This window comes from Leptosomus discolor, chromosome 5 (assembly GCF_034619465.1).
Source record: "Leptosomus discolor isolate bLepDis1 chromosome 5, bLepDis1.hap2, whole genome shotgun sequence".
NCBI lineage: Eukaryota > Metazoa > Chordata > Aves > Leptosomiformes > Leptosomidae > Leptosomus > Leptosomus discolor.
The window spans coordinates 28,150,945-28,171,380 of record NC_141395.1 but is presented as its reverse complement, the minus strand read 5'-3'; the positions used below and the strand labels follow the sequence as shown (position 1 = coordinate 28,171,380).

The 20,436-nt window shown below is 41.9% G+C and overlaps 1 protein-coding gene across 49 annotated transcripts in view; it reads right to left on the bottom strand.

Moving 5' to 3' along the window:
* Positions 1–18,670, bottom strand: part of ABI2 (abl interactor 2) — a 64,082-nt gene extending 45,412 nt beyond the window's left edge. For all 49 annotated transcript variants that reach the window (XM_086465257.1, XM_086465271.1, XM_086465289.1 and 46 more), the window contains exon 1: positions 18,538–18,670. In XM_086465257.1, coding sequence (XP_086321383.1) covers positions 18,538–18,654 — 117 coding nt within the window. In that variant the 5' untranslated portion in view covers positions 18,655–18,670. The remainder of the gene's footprint in view (positions 1–18,537) is intronic.
* Between the last annotated feature and the right edge of the window lie 1,766 nt (positions 18,671–20,436).

Here is a 20,436-nt window from a genome sequence, read left to right as displayed (position 1 = left end):
GTATTCATACTTTTGTGAAGTCTGTGACATCAGGTTGTTCTGGTTTTCAGATTACTAAAAAACTGTAATGACACACTAAAGGTCACCACAATTTCTTGGTCTTAAGTGTGACTTCCTAATTTTTAAGCCAGCTGAAACTCGTATCAATAATTCACTGCAGTCACAATCCAGTCATTCTCATTAAATTCACTTGTTTTCATTACAGTTGATTTATCTGGTATTTTCATCTGTGCTGAGCCTCAAAATGCAGGTTTCATTTACAGTTAGGAAAGCTCTACCTTTCAAAGAAATATACACAAAGTCTAACCTAAATGGAAAAGCAACATTTTAAAATACATATTGCATTCAAGGCTGCCAGTGAGGGCAAAACTAACTCACTGGTTTGAAATCTATGAGTATCAGTCTACTGCATCCAAAAGTAAAAGATAACAAATGATAGCCGTGGTCAAGCACAGCTTCCCTGACATCTAATCACTTGCACCACTGTTTTCATGCTGCCAGCACCATTGCAACAAATCTGTTGTCTGTTTCCCTTAACAGTCACCAGGATCAAACTTAGCATTTATTTCCGTACATTCGCAAGCACAGACGACCAGTTTTCACATGCAAACGTCCTGCTCTCACCAAAACCGGCGAGTTCCTATTCTTTGAAAGCAGAGCCGAAGTCCTGTTTATGCAAAAAAAAACAAGGTATGCTGCATTCATATAAACCTACTAGAGAAGATTACAATAAAGTTTGTTCAATACAGAAATAATACAGTTTAAAATGACAGATCACAAGAAACTGAAACCACGATAGCATCCAAATGTGTTTACATCTAAAATGTAGTTAGCATGTAGTTATATGAATAGCTATTCATCACTGCTTTACCACATCGGATGTAGCTCTTGCTTGAGAAGCAAGCAGCAGTGAGAGAAACCTATTCCCCACGTGCATTTAAGACTCACTGCTCATGCTTTTAATCAATGCAGGCTTCACCTTACTGTTAGCTCTTCTGCAATAACACAGCTGAGAAGTGGATCCTTTTCTAGTTCATACAACATAATTATTATTAGAGTTCCAAATACAGGGCCACTTTGGGCTTTAATACCAGTATAAGATCAACATATGTATGATCATAAGAGACTAAGTCAATACAAATGTACTGAACGAAGAACCTCAGAAACAGCAAAGATCCACAGGCTTAACTACTCTCTCATGTATCTGCTGTCCTACAATTCTTCATTCACCAATGACACTTTAGTGTGCAGAGTTTTCACAAGTAAAAATGATTGATTAATTCAACTCAACTCAAATTTGATTTTACAGCTACTTGATAAAAATAAAAAACCATTATAGCATTTGCAAAAGTTACTTTTCAGATGCAAAGTGGCCTTCAGAAGTTAGAACAAACTACAATCATACAGTAATTACATTCTGCTGTACAAAAAAAAATAATAATAATGTTATTTACACCAATTGTTTTCTCCCTAGCAGTATCAGATGAACAGGTTTTCTCTCCCTCTCAAGTCTGACAAAATCTACCATTTCTAAGAAAGGATGTCTATTTTAGCTTCCCAAAACATTACCCAGTCACAGGGGTTTATGTAACATCAGCATTATTTCCCAGCTTTGCCAGTTTCTTCATTCCACTATAAATCCTCAGTTCAATTCATTACATAGCAATGACGGAGGCCAACTAACAGCTTTGATTTAGAATCACAGGAAGAGTTATCTGTGGCAGAAGAAGCACATCTTGCTTCCAGGTGTCCATTACAATCTCATAGCAAGAAAAGCTAAGTAAGACACGCAGCCATGTCGTCCACCATCACAGTTTATAGCCTAACGTACTAACGTAATCAGTCAGATGGCTGGACAGCTTGTAACTGCAGCATATATGGGGAAGATACACACCCCATTCAGACAATAGCTCCCAAAAGGGAGGCAAACTTGCAGATGACACCGACATCAGTTACCACAGCTACATCAGGCTGCCACTGAGCTGTACTGCAGAGTCCCAATTCACTAGGCACTGTGAAAAGGAGTAAGGTAGCCCGAGGAACACAAGCTGCTGGAAAGCCTTTGCTGTCTGTCCACAACAAATACAATCCTGTTACCCTCAGAATTCTTCCCACATTGTCAAGCCAACTAACACAAGTCTTTCAATTGCCATTCACTGTCTCTACTTCCTCACACGAGTACACCCCAAAACTTTCTCATTCTAGAAGTTTTTATATTTTAAATTAGCTACCTTTGACAACTGTGGCTAAAAAAAGTTTAAAGAGAAATAAAAAGGCATAGCTACCAGGTAATAGCGAGTATGCCATTTCAAAGATAGTAGATAGAGGAGAGGGCTTAAACTGGGGGCAGGAATTTGCATAATCACTCTTCCATTTCTAGGAAATAACGACACTTGGATTACACTAATCCCTTCACAGCTATCAGTTAACTCAAAATTTGAAATTATTGTTACTTGGCACTTTTTAAAGGTGCTGCCAATTTGGACATACCAAAAAGAACAAACTGTCTTCAGATACACGGCCATAATCTGACAGAACAAAGAAAATTTATTTCCTATAAAATAGTAGAGATCAAAATAAGAAACCTTTACATCATAGTTGCAACACACAATACTCCTCTAGGAGGCAAAAGAACCACTGGCAGTATACTAGAACTCCAAAATCGACAGATTTATGCTCAAATCAGCAGAGCCTGGGAGAGCTGTAGGGGCAGTCAATCAGCTCTAAAGCACAGAACCAAAAAATCAGAAGAGGCTTCCTTGCATTTCTCCATGAAAAGTTCCCCAATCTCTCCCGCTTTCTTTTTTTGCTTTTAAACAAACAAACAGGACAGCCTTTGTTGCCTATTGTAGAACCACCTAAAGGCCAAAGTCTTTGACTCCTCCAACACTATATCACCACACCTGCCTAAGTCCTATGACCCAAAATGCACATTTGCACTGTCACATGACCAGACACACTTGTCTGACACTGAAAAATCACAACAGTCCACACAACTCACAGGCCTTTTTCCTTGCCTTCATTGGAAAAGAGCAGAAGCAAGCAGATGACAGGCTGATTTCTTCTTGATATCCATACTCAGCCTGCTGAGAGCTGACCTCTGTTGTACCACCCATCTGCTGAAGGTGGTGGTAACACTCAATGACACCCAGCATAACTGGACCAAGGATGAAGACTAACTAAAACTATCATGACCAACAAAAAGTGAAAGAAAGTTAGTAGAAGTTCATGCTGAAAACTGCTAAGCATAACCAGTGACACCTTATTCAACAGATTTGTTTCCTGTGTGCCCTGAGAGCTGTATCTGCTCACTTTTCTGGTAAAGAATGTTTTTACAACCTTTTGCTCCCGTTACCATAGCACTGGACAAAACACAATACTGGCAGTGAGAATGGGATTCTAGCCTCTTATGCAGAGGCTGTTAGCCAAACTCTAGATCTCTGTTCTGTACTGGACTAACTAGTTAACATTTTAGAAATATAAAAAGTCATGTCCTCAAGAGAAGAGTCCTAGCCTAATTCCCAAGGGTAGACTGCTAGAAATAAGGGGTTTTCAGAAGTTTATCAATTTTATTCATGTTTGTACAGAGCTGTCAGCACATTAAAAAAAAAAAAAAAAAAAACAAACAGAAGGTTGCAGGCAGCTTTTCATTTTAACTACACTCAAACTTTGCTACACTGCCACAATTTAAGAATTTCAGAAAATAAGCAGAAAAAAACCCTTTTCTACAGGAACTGTAATTAGTAGCTATTCTCTTTTTCCCAGTTTAACCAGCAGTTTTGGTCCATTTACTTCAAAATTAGAAGTAAACCTTCTGTCAATTGCTATGTAGCTCAAGAACAGCAAGCAAAGTCACTATATTCAACATGCAGCATATAACTTAACACCACAGCATCAAGTTTTCTGTAATTATTTCCAGTGAGATCTGTATTTTATACACACATTTTCCTAAGCATGACCTACTTTCACACTAATTGTAGTGCTTCTTGCCCAGAAAGTGACTGTTCCATGCAAGCAGGAATTCAATTTTTTAAAGTAATATAAGGACATTTTACATGCGTAAAAGGATATGCACTTGTCCTGGTTTGAGCTAAATCAGAACTAATTCTGTTTTAGTGCTTTAACTTTTCAGTTAAGTCTCCTCTAACTACCAGCACTTTCTGAAACAGCAGCATGTTTTTCCAGACAGTGACTGCTCCTAGCAGTGATAAGGCCTGGTGTTTATAGTTCGTACCAAGGAATGGTATGCAGAGAGGCCCTTGCTTAGACTTGTTCTTATGGCGACCAAGGTCACTGCTAAATCTTGTACTCCGTGTTGGGGTGCCAGGAGTGAAAAGGATCGCACCTACAGGGAGGAGCGAACTGGACAGGTGACCCAAACCTGACCAACAGAGTATTCCATCCCATAGACGTCATATTCAGTATAAAGCTGAGAGATCATGAGGGTCTCGCCCTTCGCTCCCCTTCGCTCTTCTTCGATGGCCGACATCTGAGGAGGACTGATCCGTGCATCCCCAAATCCAGTGCCTGAGTCCAGCTCCTGCATCCCATCCCTGTCTGCTGCCGAGTCCAGCCTGGGACTGCCCCAGTGCCAGCCCTGCGGTGTGGTGGTGACGTATTGTCATCAGGGTGGGGGGGAGTTGGGTTCGGTATTGGTTTTGTATATATTTGTACATACTGTATATATTTCATTTTTTTTCCTTATTCTTGTTATTAACTTTTCTTTTATTGTTATTGTTCCATTAAAGCTGTTTTAGTTTTCTTTTCCAAACTGTAAAGTCTCTCTCCCTTGTTCTCTCTCCTTTTCCCTTTTGGGAGGGGAGAGGGGTTAGTAGAGAGCGTCTGTCATTCATTAGTGGCTGGCCCAGCCTCAAACCGTGACAGCACTTAATCTCCCATATTAACTACACTGCAACGGTAATGCAGTCATCTCCACACAATTTAAATACTACTTTCTGCAAATTAGCCAATTACTTATTTTAAGAATTAACAAGTATCACACTGAGGTATAAGAAACAATATGCTTGCTAAACAAATCCAACTTGGGCAAAGTTTTTCTCCACATACAATAATTCTTACATTTCCCAGACTGAAAACCACTATGATTGTGTTGCAGGTCAGAGCCATTTCAGAATTTCTCTCTAGCAATACTGTATAGTTTTCCATCTGCTGAAAAAAAGCCAGAACTTGAAACACATTATCTACCAGCAGTAGGGGTTGTCTTGCCTAGCTACAAAGGACCATGGTTCAGAACATCAAGTCAGGATCAGCCTGAAGAGACTATATTTTTCTGAAAATTCCTTCAGAACAATATCAAGGATTTCATACAATGAATGTTTAAGACTGCTGTCTTAAAGCAAAGCATTGGCATTATCTGATAGACAAAATAATGGAACCGGAACCTCAGCAGACGCTCTGTGAATTCTACACTTTTTTTTTTTTACTTATTCATCCAAATAAAGTAATTATGTACCAAATACCTTCTTGAATGAAGAGCATAGGAATAAACTTAAATGAACATGACTGAGCCCATGAGAATGACAGCAATATCAAACAAGAGCTTCTATTTCTAAAAGGTTTAAGTTTTTTTGTTGTAACATTTACATGTCAGTTGAAGACAGCACTTAACTATAACTCATGTGAATGCCACACAAAATTACATGCTAAGACTCTGAAAAACACAACTTCAGCAATATCCCAGTCAACATCAGAAGCAAAACTTTGTGCAGGACCTTGTAGAACTATGTCGTTGGCTGCTGCCTCTATCAGCATACCTTGCAAAGAATCAGATAATCAAGTTACTTGGGATCCAACACGAAACACAGCTCTGCAAACTTGACAGCAATTATAAAATGAAAGATAATCAGCACATACAATAGCGCAAGAATTTTACCAAGTCTGTCCCAAAAAAGTTGGTTATTACAAAAGCTGAAAGGGTGCTTCAGAAAAGGACAGATGAATGAGTCAGACAAGGCATCTGAAAGTAGTATACAGCATCTGCAATGCCCAAAAATTAGCAGCTGTCCATCTTTGCACATATATTAATGATGTTCCAGACCTCAGCTTCCACTGAAGAACACTTTTTACCACAAAAGCACACTTGCAGGGACTATTTTAACATTATTTCCCCAAAACATGCACAATTTTTTTCTTTTCTCTATTTGTCTAATGTGAGCCAGATTCCCACCAGGCCCTTTTAGATTTGTTCAGATACTGATTTCTGCACGTACTGGTGTTATTCTGCCCAAGACCTGTACAAATGTCCCTTAGTCACTCCTCTATCAACCAGGACACATTTTTTTAAAGCTATGGAACATTATCTTTTTTCTCCAATCAATATTTATAGAGCGCGAAGAATTCACATCGGACAGACAAGACATCATTTACCACAGGCATCTTGGCAGAAGCTAAAAATGTACTGCTATTTTTCACCTACAACAGCCACATCCAGAGTAGTCCAGTAAAACTTAAAACTCAGAACTTTCATGAACTAAATGAACCCATTATTCTCACCTAACAAAATTCCTACTAATGAACTCTTTCAGATGTAATAGTCTTAAAAGTCAATTTTTACACACAATTTTAAAAGTCATATACAGACTACGGTTGTCTCATAGGGAAAATACTTCCTTCCTCCTATACAATCTAAATTAGATCACGAATATTTCGGTAAAAGACTAAGTTAAGAACTATTATGCTATCCCCCATATAGGCCAAATTTCATCACACCCAACTACAGCAGCAACACCACATAGTTTTAGGCATTCTGGTAACTCTCACAGTGGCATGAACTCTCAGCCATTAAATGCATCACTAAGGATGCAAGTACTACACGCTGTCTTGAAGGCAGCCTATTCAAACTCCACCACCAGCATGCCTGCAACTTACAAGCATACCTGTAAGCACAGCATTGTAACGTAGTGACACCTGACGTCATTACGCTTACATAGCGTAATACTGTTACACTGAAGTTACAGAAATGAAAGATTATAGGATAAAAATAGAAAGTGACACTGGAAACTTGTAGAACACGAGATTCCTCTCACAGCAGTTTTGTGCTGCATTACAGCATATGAAGAATCCCCACCTTTATGTTTACATTCACCATAAGTATGATACAGAGTGAGTCTCAGACTTGCCTTATTCACCCAATTTCAACATTCTTATTCTGACAATTCTGAGCTCTTCGTTGTCACAAGAATAGAAACATTAGAGAAATGTAACAAAATAAGAACATTTTAAATGCTGAGTGCCTTTTCTATGTCACAAAAGGTTCTCTTGCTTTGCATTCTTTCCTTCTTTTAAAATGCGAATTCATTTGTTTTCAAGTTGTCCTAACAGATTGTTACAACTGTATATTCAGCAAGTTCTACTACCATCAGAAAAAAAAAAAAAAAGGGCTTTTCTCTATTCTCTAATGAATTAAAGCGCTGCACAAATGACCTTTTCATTTGACAAGACATGTTTAAGTAATACCACCTCTCTACCTATCTAGCTATGGCAATAAATAAAAACTCTCCTGGAGAGTTTCACAATACGAATGATAGAGAGGCTTTAAGACACAGAGAACAGAAGAATTTTCAAGCTGCTTTCTAGACAAGTGATTCTCTCCTTCATTTTACAGAATGCCTTGCCAACTGCATAACCTCTCATCCTCCGCCTCCCTAGACAGAGGCAATTGGCTTTTTTGTAACTCACCATCTTCCAGTCATCTTACTCAACAGCTTGTCCCTAAAACACAGGAAATACCATCCTTCCCTGCCCCATTCAGCAGAAGAAACACATGCATACAATTCTTGAAGGACCGTGTTCAAACACAGCCTTCAGTGCATATGAAATCATAGAATCATAGAATGGTTGGGGTTGGAAGGGACCTTGAAGATCATCTAGTTGCAACTCCCCTGCCATGGGCAGGGACACCTTCCACTAGACCAGGTTGCTCAAAGCCCCATCCAGCCTGGCCTTGAACACTGCCAGGGAGGGGACAGCCACAGCTTCTCTGGGCAACCTGTTCCAGTGTCTCACCACCCTCACAGTAAAGAATTTCTTCCTAATAGCTAATCTAAATCTCCCCTCTTTTCAGTTTGAAACTGTTACCCCTCGTCCTATCACTACACTCCCTGATAAAGAGTCCCTCCCCACCTTTCCTGTAGGCCCCCCTCAGGTAGAAGGCCGCTAGAAGGTCTTCCTGGAGCCTTCTCGTCTCCAGGCTGAACAACCCCAACTCTTTCAGCCCGTCCTCATAGGGCAGGCGCTCCAGCCCCTGAGCATCTTCATGGCCCTCCTCTGGACCCACTTAAGCAGGTCCACATCTTTCTTACACTGGGGGCCCCAGAGCTGAACACAGCACTGCAGGTGGGGTCTCACCAGAGCAGAATAGAGGGGGAGAATCCCCTCCCTCGACCTGCTGGCCACACTTCTCTTGATGCAGCCCAGGATGCCACTGGCCTTCCGAGCTGCGAGCGCACATTGCTGGCTCAGATTCAGTTTTTCATGCACCAACACCCCCAAGTCTTTCTCCCCAGCACTGCTCTCAATCCACTCATCGCCCAGCCTGTATCTGTGCTTGGGATTGCCCTGACTCAGGAGCAGGACCTTGCTCTTGGCCTTGTTGAACTTCATGAGGTTGGCCTGGGCCCACCTCTCCAGCCTGTCCAGGTCCCTCTGGATGGCCTCCCTTCCCTCTAGCGTGTCAACCACACCACACAGCTTGGTGCAGGCAGCAAACCTGCTGAGGGTCCACTCAATCCCACCGTCCATGTTGCCGACAAAGATGTTAGACAGCACCGGTCCCAATACTGGCCCTTGAGGAACACCCCTCGTCACTGCTCTCCACTCAGAGATCGAGCCATTGACCCGAACTCTTTGAGTGCGATCATCCAGCTAATTCCTTATCCACTGAGTGGTCCATCTGCCAAATCCACGTCTCTCCAATTTAAGGACAAGGATGTTGTACGGGACAGTGTCAAATGTAGACACTGGACAAGTCCGTTAGGGCAGGCCTTCATAAGCCTCCATCTGAATGGCTCTTAGTATTCCTGCACCCAGTACAAAATTTAAAGCCACTGCCAGAGCCACCCAGCTGGTAATGCACTAGACAGAGAAAACTGCTATCAGCCCTCCATTGCTGGAAAGACTAGGGCAGTCTTCTGAAACCCTCAATCCCATCAGTGAAACTTTAACACCAACAAGCAAGTAAATATGTTTTTCAAACCTTCCTCATAAGCCACTAAAAAGAAGAAGTTTATAATTTTTATTGTACACAGCTATAATATAAAGATTTCCTTCGACTCTAAAATCCAAATTTAAACCACTTTCTTCTCCTTCCTTGAACCCAGCGAACCTATTTCTATTAACACTAAAAACCAAAACCTCAGAGATATTGCAAGGTTTATCCTAATCCTTTACCAAACGGATTCCCAAAAGAGAATAAAAAGACATTAATATCTGCTTTCTAACAATGTTTATCAACTTTCCAATAATTTGCCTATAACACCTTTCCCATAAAACATCAAAAATCAGGATCATCACCTTGTTTTATCAATTATTTCCAACAGGATTCATAATGACGGATAGTCATACAAAGATAAAAGAACAGAGATTCACAATGTAGGAGACAGTTCTGAAGCTCATCTATTTGTTCATGTAAATATCAATTTGAAAATTGAAAAGAATTAAAATCATTTTGATAATGATGGCATGCAGGTTGAAATAAGCATCTTCAAACAAAAGCATCTCAGGCTTCCCTAAAATCTGTTAGTACTATCAGCTGAAATAACAATTTAAAAGCTATGATCCGATCTTCTGATAGTATAGTTTTAAAAACCTGCTATGACGTATGGTATAAATCAACTTTGACAAAACAGCAGCCAGCTCAAAAGTAGATAAAAGACCTCAAAGCTATTCCCAAGAATTTTGGCAGAGTTCATATATATTGAAGAAGTAAATTCACAACAAAGTTACAAAATACCCTAATAAAAACATTCACGTTTACCTAAGGAATTTTTAACTTTAAGAAAAAATACTAAATTTATGAGTTCAGCACAAAAGTAGCTTTGGCTACATGTATAACCAACACATACAGGCTACCAGAACCCCAAACCAAGTAATAAGTGTTCCTCATCCTGCGATTCACTGAGCATAAAAAAAACTTCAGTAACACTAAGTGCTTGTTTATTATTATTGGCTTATATTTCAAACTGAAAGACCATTAAGAATAGATAGTGCAATGACATCTACTGGGAAATAAGCTACAGAAAAAGCGAATAGCAGGTACAGAGTCCACAGTTCAGTGCATATCACTATAAATTTGACAGATCAACTTGTTCATTGTACCTGGGAACCAGCTAACAGAAGATTTCCCACTGAAATAGGCACAACTCCTTTGTAGGAACTTCAAGAAAAAAAAATGCCAACCTAACCTGTGAGAACCCTGAAAACTGTAAATGCACCTAAGTTCAGTGTGCTATGATTACACGCTTCATCTCCTGATACGCAGTTTTGCCTCATAAAGTATGAGCAGTCCAATGACTAGAGTTCCAGATATGAGTATCCAACAAAATTTACAGAACTTAGATTACTAAGCAAGAGGCTAATTTCAGATGCACAATTAAGTGTGAAAACATGGTACTTGAAAACAAAATCCAAGAAAAATGGGCCTGCGGACTCTATAGACATAGATTCAACTGATAATCTGCTGCAAAACCTGGTACTTAATATTTTCTTCAATAAGATATTCTGCGGAACATAACAGAGTAAGTTTTCACTTGCTTAAAGCACTGACTGGAGAAGCTCTTAACATGGTGCACCACAGTGGTGCACCACTTCCTGCCTTAAAACCTACAGCACTAAGCCACAAAGATTAATGAGTGCAAACACACGTAAAACATGAGCAACAGACAATAAATTTTAGAGAGCTTATTAACTGTAGGATGCAGAAGCTTATTACTCTGAATTACAATTCTTGATGAACATTATTCAAAAACCACAATCTGAAAATAAACTATAGAAGGGAACAACTAGAATGCCACTTGTAACTAACATTTCTGGTTACAACACTTACTTTATATTAGTAGCTTGCATATTTACAAATTTTATTTTCACACCTATACATGCAGTATTACCACCAGCAACTTGCATTACCACTAATAAAATGGCTCATGCTATTTCCACGTTTACTCAGCAGAGAATCAATCCTACTCTTCCTGAACTCCAAGCTGAACTTGTGACACTATTAAATACATTAAACTAGTTTTCCTGGCAAAACACAGCATGGTTAAGGAAAAGTAGATCAGTTGAGTGATAAATACTTCACCAACTTTGCCAGCTATATTGACTCACTTAAAAGGAAATGGACAATATGGTCCTATGCCTAGATTATACTCACTGAACTTACCAACAAGCTCACTACAAACCTTGAGTACAGAGACGTGAAATAACAATTTCTGCAACCATTTAACATAGTTACAACTCCAACAGGCATATATTGTGACTGAACCTACCATGGAATTTTATTTCAGAAACTTAAAATCAAAAACACATAAACAACATACTTTAAGTACTTTTTTCTAATTTCATCATAAATACTGAGAACATTTGGTGACACTTCAGAAGATTTTTGGTTTTATATATCCTGATAATGCAAGGGAAGCTATCTAACTCTCTCCAAGCAACAGCATCTGCCAACCTTCCTTTAAATTATCAGGTCCTTAAAGCTTAGGCACTTGGAGATACAGTAGGTAAAAAGGGAAGGAGGAAAAGAAAAAGTAAAGAACCCCAAAAGATCATTAGCATTACTACTGGTTCCATTATAGTAGCACCAGAGTCCACCACCCAGTTACTCCTATGTCCTGCCTTAAGCGAACATGGAGAAGAGAGGATTGCAAAACCACTTGCAGGCTGAATGTGGGAGAGCACCAGAGAGGAGACACTGAAGAAAGTAGTAAGACTCTCACTCAGCCAGCTACTTCAAATTTGCAGAAAGCACCACTTCCTGAAATCAGAAGAATGGTGGCCACATACAGTCTTACTAATGGCTTAGTTTCCCCTTAATTGTTGGGATTTAGCGATAGTGACAAGTAAACTTTAATGCAAACAGAGTGTACTGCTTTAATACCCCCTTGGGCATATGTACTGGGCTTACATGGCAAGGTTTTGGTAGGAGCGTGGCTGCAGGTGTGGGCTCTGAGATCAGGAGCTGCCCCCATGTCAAACAGAGACAGTTCTAAGCCAGCTCCAAAACAGACCCACTGCTGGCCAAAGCTGAGCCAGTCGGTGATGCTGGTGGCACCTCTGCGATAACGTATTGAAGAAAGGGTAAAAAACACAGCAAAGTAGCTGTGAGAGAGAGGAGTGAGAAAAATGTGAAACAACCTTGCAGACACCAAGGTCAGAGAAGGAGTAGGGGGAGGAGGTGTTTCCAGGCACTGGAGCAGAGATGCCCCTGCAGCCCATGGAGAAGACCATGGTGACACAGGTTGTCCCCCTGCAGCTGACTGAGTACTATGGTGGAGCAGATACCCACCTGCAGCGTATGGAGGACCCCATGCTGCAGCAGGTGGATACGCTCTGAAAGAAACTGCAGCCTGTGAAGTGCCCACATTGGAGCAGGCTCCTGGCAGGAGCTGAGTCCTATGGAGAGGAGCCCATGCAGGAGCAGGTTTTCCAGCAGGAGCTATGGCCTGTGGAAGAGCCACACTGGAGCAGTCTGTTCCTGCAGGACTGTACCCGGCTGGGAAGGACTCACACTGGAGCAGTTCTTAGAGAACTGTAGCCCGCAGGAAGGACCTGTGTTGGAGCATTTTGTGAAGACCTGTATCCCATGTGAGGAACCCCATGCTGAAGCAGGGGAAGGGTGTGAGGAGGAATGAGTGGCAGAGACAAAGTGTTATGAACTGACCGCAACCCCCATTCCCTGTTCCCTTGCACCACTCAGGAGGAAGAGGAAGCAGAAGAGTTGGAAATGAAGGAGTACAGTTGAGCCTGGGAAGAAGGGAGCGGTAGGGAGAAGGTGGTTTTAGTTTTGGTTTTGTTTCTCACTGTTCTACTCTATGTCTAAGTGGCAATAAATTAAATTAACATTCCCCAAGTCTGTTTTGCCCGTGACGGTAATTGGTGAGTGATCTCCCTGTCCCTGACTCAATCCACAAGCTTTTTTTTCTTACTTTCTCCTACTGTTCTGTTCAGGGTGGAGAGAAAGAGCAGCTTGGTGGGTATCTGCAGTCAAGGCTAACCCACCACAGCATATTACTTCAATTTTAAAATCACGCATTTTTTATAAAGTTATACCACAGCCTGGTAGGCCAGATATGCCTATGTATTCATTAACTGCACTTAGAAGTAAGATACTATAGCATATTGTCCATATATCCATTATTGCTGTTTTACTAGTTTCCTAGTATTTTTAAAGAGTTTCAACTTGTCAGCATCTTCCTGAAGTCCTGGACTAATACTCACTGGAGTTAATCAATATCCACTTTCATGCCTGCAGAACAAGTGTTCCATCAATGCTAAGCTTAATCACCTCTTCACCTCTCCTAGATAATAAAAGAAATGTTTAAGGAATAGAAAGGTTGAAAACAACTTTCTCCTGATTCTCACATTTCTGAAGGTTAAATAAATTTTACATATCTTAATTCGGTTGCCTTTGTTAAGGTGACACACATCTTCAGTAAAGAGAATAAAGATCTTTCTTGAACTTGTTTATAAACCATAATACCTGCAATTCCCTATATACTTACACAAGTTATATACTTGTAACCTGTCGTTACAAGCAACTCTGCAGAAATTTCACGTTACATTACTGAAGCTGTAACCACTAACTTATTATTTGTAAAGGACTGCCATTTCTGTAATTCAAAACTAGTATGCTAATAGATGCTGCCTTATTCTCTTGTTCAACCTACTAGAAGATGTTTCCAAATCTACAGCTACTTGGTTTTGTTTAGAAGGTCTACATAAAATGAACAGGTATGTGGAAAACAACTATGAAACTCATCAATGTATGGACTGCAGGAAAATTACTGAGAAACAAGAAGTTTTCACCTTTATGTCTATTTAAATAAAGCTATCTGCAGGAGCTGCAAGCTGGTACTTCTAATAACCTGAAGGACAGAATATTAAGAACGGGAATAAAAATCCCCTTACCATTCTTCCCCTCACAACCAACCAGAAGCCTGTTTCTGTACATAAAATGCAATACAGTCATGGCAACCCAAAGACTGCAAAGAGAGGAAAATTAGAAGCTCACTCTTCAGCCTCTAGAGCTGACAAGTAAAGCATAATAATCTTGAAAAACTAAGAAATACAGAGCCTTTTAGAAGAACTGGACAGCACAGCACACAGAAATCCTATGCTCCTTCCAAAAGCTGAGCACAGCACAGGGGCTTGGCTTTTCACTCAATTCTGCATACTAACTACGGTGGTGGGACTTCCCCCCACCCCAAACCTGTTCCTCCTAGATACTTACTGGCCGAAATGCCTCCATCTGGTAATTTTCTTCCAACTCTTTCAACAAAGAGTTAACAGACACAAGCATTCAGTTACTCTAGAAAGCTCCATGCACTGCACAAAATGAGAAGCTGGGTTTTTAAAAGAGTGATGATCATGAGAAACAAACAAAAGATTATTCCAGACTTATACAGGAGAAGCTCAAAGAAACTGGACAGGCCAAGACAGTGTTGGACACTGTCACAGTGTTGGGACAGTTTATGTTAGTATACCAGTAGCAAGATGTGCAAATCACATAGTTGCTTGGTCTTGTTACTTACATCCTCACAAGCAGAAATTTTCTTTAGGATACTCCTGAACAAAAATAATGCAGGAACATGAAAATTTTGTAAACACGGCACACTGGCCAGTATAACTATTCTCTCCTTTTTATGAAAGACCCAGATAAATCAATGCGGACTGCAAGTATTTTTTTTATAATATCAAGTACACCAGATAATCAAATTTTATAGAATTACTGTTGCACAGCTTAGACTGAGACTGAACTCAGTAACAGAGGACACAGCACTAGTACATAAAGCATTGACCAGACAGTATAAAATTTAACCTGTGATCGACAATGTGTCAGATACCACAAAAATGTCCTCCTAAATAAAAATACATATCTTCCCTTTCTCTTTAAGAAGTACGACACAGAAGTAACTATATGATTTCTTCAAGTTACTAGAAGAGTAAGACGTTTTTGGCAAGAAGTTATTTGATTTCTGTAATAACACATACACACACTGAAGTGAGCAATTTATGCGTTTATGCTTAAAATAAAATTATTACTATTATTATTTAAAGTAGAATTGCAATCACAGAAAATTTATTAAACTAATTTCTGTAGTATGAGAGTGGAAATTTAAGTTTTTCTTCCAGCAATTTATTTTCCTATTTTACAGAATAGTGTCTCTTGAAAAATACATCACCTTACCAGGTAACTGATTGGCTGGAGGCCTGGGAAACTGACTTACCCAGCATGAAAATTTAAAAGGAACAATCATTGGTGAAGAAAAATGAATGAAAGAACTCTTTTTGCCCAAAGAGAGCCTTTTGTCTTTCATTGCTGAAGGTCCATTTATTACGTATTTACTGTACTTCCTATCATTTTCCACAAAATGTTAAGCTGATGTGCTCTGATATACTACCGTATCACAGACTCAAGGGAAGGATAACAAATTTATGTAACATTCCCTGTTGCTAAAGTAATTGAGCTCACTAAGTATCAATCATAATTTGGATAAACACTGTCAAAATTTTAAAGAATGGATTTTTCATTTCATAAGCAGAAGTCAAATGAGTTGCAATCACAACTCCACTGGTATGAATTAGCAGTTTCCACATGTAAGACATTACATGTTTGATTATTTTGAAGCTGTTATGATGTTCCTAACAGGGGGAAAGAGAAAAAACACATTCACCTTAGCAGTGAATGTCAAATTCTCTGTTAAACTGACCTATGCCTCTGATGACTTTTGCAACAATTTTTGTTGACAATAAAACGTCAAAGCACCAAATGGCACAAAAAGAAAAGGGAATGGCTTGTCTACTAACAAATACAGGGCAACGTAATGCCTTCAGTGCCCCCATCATCACACTGCCTATCATCCTGAAGATCAAGTTCAGATCTCAGTCACATTCTGAGTCTCCGCTAGGAGATCTCAAGAATACCCACAACAAAACCCTCTGTCAACAATGAAACACTAAAGGATTACAGCAAAATTAGTCCATCTTTACTACATGACTTTCTGGACCACTACTCTTCCACACACTGCCAAGCAATCACAAGCCCATCTTCACCACAAAATCCACAGCTGTTATTTTGAACATAATTTGGACTTAATTGGACATAACAGCTTTGGAATAATAATTATTAGAAGCAAAATCACCAATATCCAACTAACCAATAGTTGTATCCATTTACCTATTCCCACTCTTGTAGAGAAGAAAAAAAATCAGCTTTTATGCAGATCCTGAACAGGAGATTATAGAGCTCTGGCATCCTGAAGGTGGGGTGGTTTCGCTGACAGATTTGTTACATGCCACTCATCACCAAATCCAGAATCGCCTCGTGCTGTATCTCTTCTCTACAACAGACCCACTCTGTGGTCTCTCAGCCAGTTCCAAAGGCTGGAACCTATTGCCTGGCTGATGTCCTCCGTTCCCCCCTTGTTTAAAATTTAAACATGTTCATGCTGTGAGCCATACTGCACCTCACAGTGAACACTCACAACAGAATTTCATTCTTTCATTCTCACCTCCCCCTTAGAGCTCTCTGCTGTCACGATGCTCGGATAAATTGCCAACAGTATTGCTGTGTGGTGGCCAGAATCCATCAGGCTGACCAAGAGTGCCTCATTCTTTCCCTTCACCATCTGTCTGTATCCACCTCCTATTATCTTAGGCTGTCCTTACAGACTGTATGCTGTCTGAGGCAATAACCATCTTTTTTCGTTCGTTATTTCTATAACACAGTATGGAGTCCTCCTCTGTAGTTTTTATTAAAACAATAAAAATAGAGCTGTTCAATACAGATTTTATAAATTCTGGTTTATACAAAGAACACACAAAAAGGTCAGAGAAAGAACAAAAAAAAACAAACTACATCCACTTCTTCCTATCCGGTTCTCCTTTCCAAGACTTCTCTCCCCTATTCCAGAAAAATCAGTTTCCCAGTTTTCAAGAAAGCATAAATTTAAATACATATATGTCAGGTTATGGCTGTAAGAAAGTATTTCAATATATTTCACTTAAAGAACATAAGTCACACTAATTCAACATAGGAAAAGTTATTACATAATAAAATACATCTACATAATTTCACTGTAAATTACTTGTTTTGTAAATGACCCAAAATACGCAAAGTCTTCTCTCTAAAGGACAGCTGGTCATTTAACAATTCGAAAGAAACTGTCAGATCTTTTTTACAGGGACATTTTATATATTCTCTATCACTGCTTAAATATTCTCTCCCATTTTCACTGACACAATCTCGCCACAGATCTCATCCCTACTTGCACCCTGGAAACACACAAGCAGTCTCCGCTTAGGGGACTGAAAGCAAAAAAAAAAAAAAAAAATGGGGCCCTCTGCACTTCTCTGAACATTGAGAACATCACAAACCCATGTCCCCCTCCTTTCTTTCCTACACACTCAGACCCTTCTTAGGGGGGGTCTTTTTATTGGATTGTGTTGGGGGGGAACTCCTTCATTTCGCCCTGTAATCTCCACCAAAGTAAAGTGCCAGTATTTTGCTTCTCTTCCTAGTAAAAAGAGCAAGAAAAGAAAAAAAACGAAGTCCTAACACCAATCTGGCTTCACACCGGTCACAGCAAAAATCACACGCTGCGGTAGCAAGTTCTGCTTGATCTCTTTCTCCCTAATTCTGTATCATCTCTACTACATCATGCTTTCGTCCTGCACCTACCACTTGGTAGCTGCTCTTCCTATCAACTACCGCAGCCCTGCTTGGGAAGGGAAATACAAACCAACAGGCATCTCTCAATTAAAACATATGCCATTTTACTCTAAATTAACAACCGCAAATACTATATTTACAGGAGTCAGGTATCTCCTCGGTTTATCACATCATCTCAGTGCTGTCAGCACACGGAGAGGAAGGTGGGAAGGGAACGAAAAGGATCAAGAGAGGCACAATCCGAAATAAATATTCAACACACTCATAAAGTGGAAGGAATTTAATTTACAAAGCAGTTACATGTTTAAACGCCTCATCACGCCGGGGCAGTTCACTCTGGAGGTGAACCAGCTTTCCTCCTCCCCAGGCTGCAGGGGCCGGTGCCACCCGCCTGTCACCTTCCCATCGCCAAGGGGACAGGGGTGCCACGACCCCGCTTCCCTCACCTCCCCGCCGACCCCGGGGCCGAGCAGCACAGGCAGCCCCGTAGCAAACGGCGGCGGAGGACACGACCCTGCCCAGCCGGGGCTGCCCCCCATCCCCCCGCCTCGCCGCCGGGGCCGGCGACCGTTAGGCGGGGCCGGCGACCGTTAGGCTGCGCGCGCCCCGCCCCGCCCCGCCCGCCGCACCTGGATGTAGTTGGTCTCGCAGTACTCGGCCACCCGCTCAAGGTTCGTGTAGCTGTCGAACAGGGCCCGGCGCCCCCCCGGGATCTCCTCCTCCAGCAGCATCTGCAGCTCCGCCATCTTCACATCCTCTCACCCCGTCCGTCCGTCCGTCCCTCCGTCCGTCCCTCCTCCTAGCCCCCCCTCCGCCCCCTGCCCCCTCCGCGCGCGCGCGCGCCGCACCCCCCCACCCCCCAACCACCCCACGGCGCTACCCGCCGCCCGGGCCCGGCCTCGCGCCGCGGGCAGGGAGCGCGCCAGACCCCCACCGCGGCGGGGGCGGGGCGCGGCAGGGAAACACCTCCTGCGCATGCGCCCGCTCCTCACACCGCCTCCGCCGCCCGCCCCGCCCCCCCCAGCGCGCCCACTTCCGGTCCGGCCGAGCGCGGCGGGCGGTATCCGGGAGGAGGGCCTGGACCGGGCCTCGTCTCCCAGCCGGTGTGCGCGTAGCCCCCCCCCCCACCCCGAGCAACGACTTGGGGAAGAGGGGTAGGGGCCCGGGGCCCTCCCGCCTCCTTCACCCTGAGTATTTCGTAGGAAAAGCCGCTGGAACGAGCGATCCCTGCATTAATTTGTTGGATTTTTCGTAATGGACGTTTGCAGGTGGGGGCTCGGCCCCCACGGTCTCGCCCCGGAGGGGAGGACATGGAGGTGGCAGCGAGGGTCGCATCAAGCTGTTGACCTAGGGGTATCCCCTGGCACCAGAGCTGGCACCAGCCACCACACCGCAGCCTCAGTCTGAAGAGCCAATGCCAAGTAATAGTGTGTGTTTCATTTTAGGAAATCTTGGCCTTTTTTTTTTTTTTCATCATTTTACATTAATTTACTGAATAGCAGATTGCTAGCAGTGCTCTGCGCAGGGCATGAGTCTAATGCTGCATCTACTGATATCCCTGGAAGCTTTGTCTTGAATACAATGTGAGCGAGGGGCAGACCTTCACACTTTTAATTTAGCTGCTGCTCAGCTCTTCTGATCAACAGAGGAAGAACAAACTGTTTCTTTTGTGCAGGTTCTGTCTGAAAAGCTGCTATTGTACAGGGGCGAGAGGAAGGGTAAAGTCTCTGCCAAGCAGTCAGCTTTCCAGCTCCTAACAGAGAAAAGCATATAATGAAGAGTCAGCAGAAACAGGAAGGACAGGCTCACAGCTGAAGCACGACACTGAAACCATGAGTTAGGTTTGGTCAGTTCCTGACTTTAACACTGACTTCCTTTATGTGACAGGCAAGTCACTCAGTATCTCTACAATTGTGATGATGACAATGCCCATCCTTAGAGGAATATGGAAGGCTTTACCACTGAATTCCGTCACCTGATCTGAAGAGTAGCTTTTCTCCCTTTCTCACCTGCTGCCCCCACCCCCCCCCCAAAAAAAAAAAAAAAAAAGCAATCAGCCCTCTCAGCAGAAGCGTTCTGGCTTTCTCTAGAAGAGCTGATGTGTCTCTTTGAAATGAACTGCAGCTGTGATTACTCACCTCGTGTTCCCATGAGGCTTCACAGAACTGCTGCCTCTGTAGTGCAGCCCTGGGTCGTTTGACTTCCCTTACATACACTGACGCTCCTGCCTGGTATTTTCCCAGCCTTCACGTTACAGAGACTTCTGTGGCAGTTGCCAGCTAGAGAAGATCCAGTGCTGCAGTCCTTGTACACTGACCTGGTACTGTAGGAACAGTTGTTCTCATGCCTTGAAAGCTGTTGCAAAGACATGCCTGGCCTCCAGGTGACTTCTAGAATTACAACCCAATTGCAAACACCTGGTGGGGGTCAGGCAACAAACATGTAGTCTTTGGGCCAGTCCTTCTAAGTTTCTTCTCTTAAAAGAAAAATGAAATAGAAATCCCTGCCCTGAAGGATGTCTGCCTGGA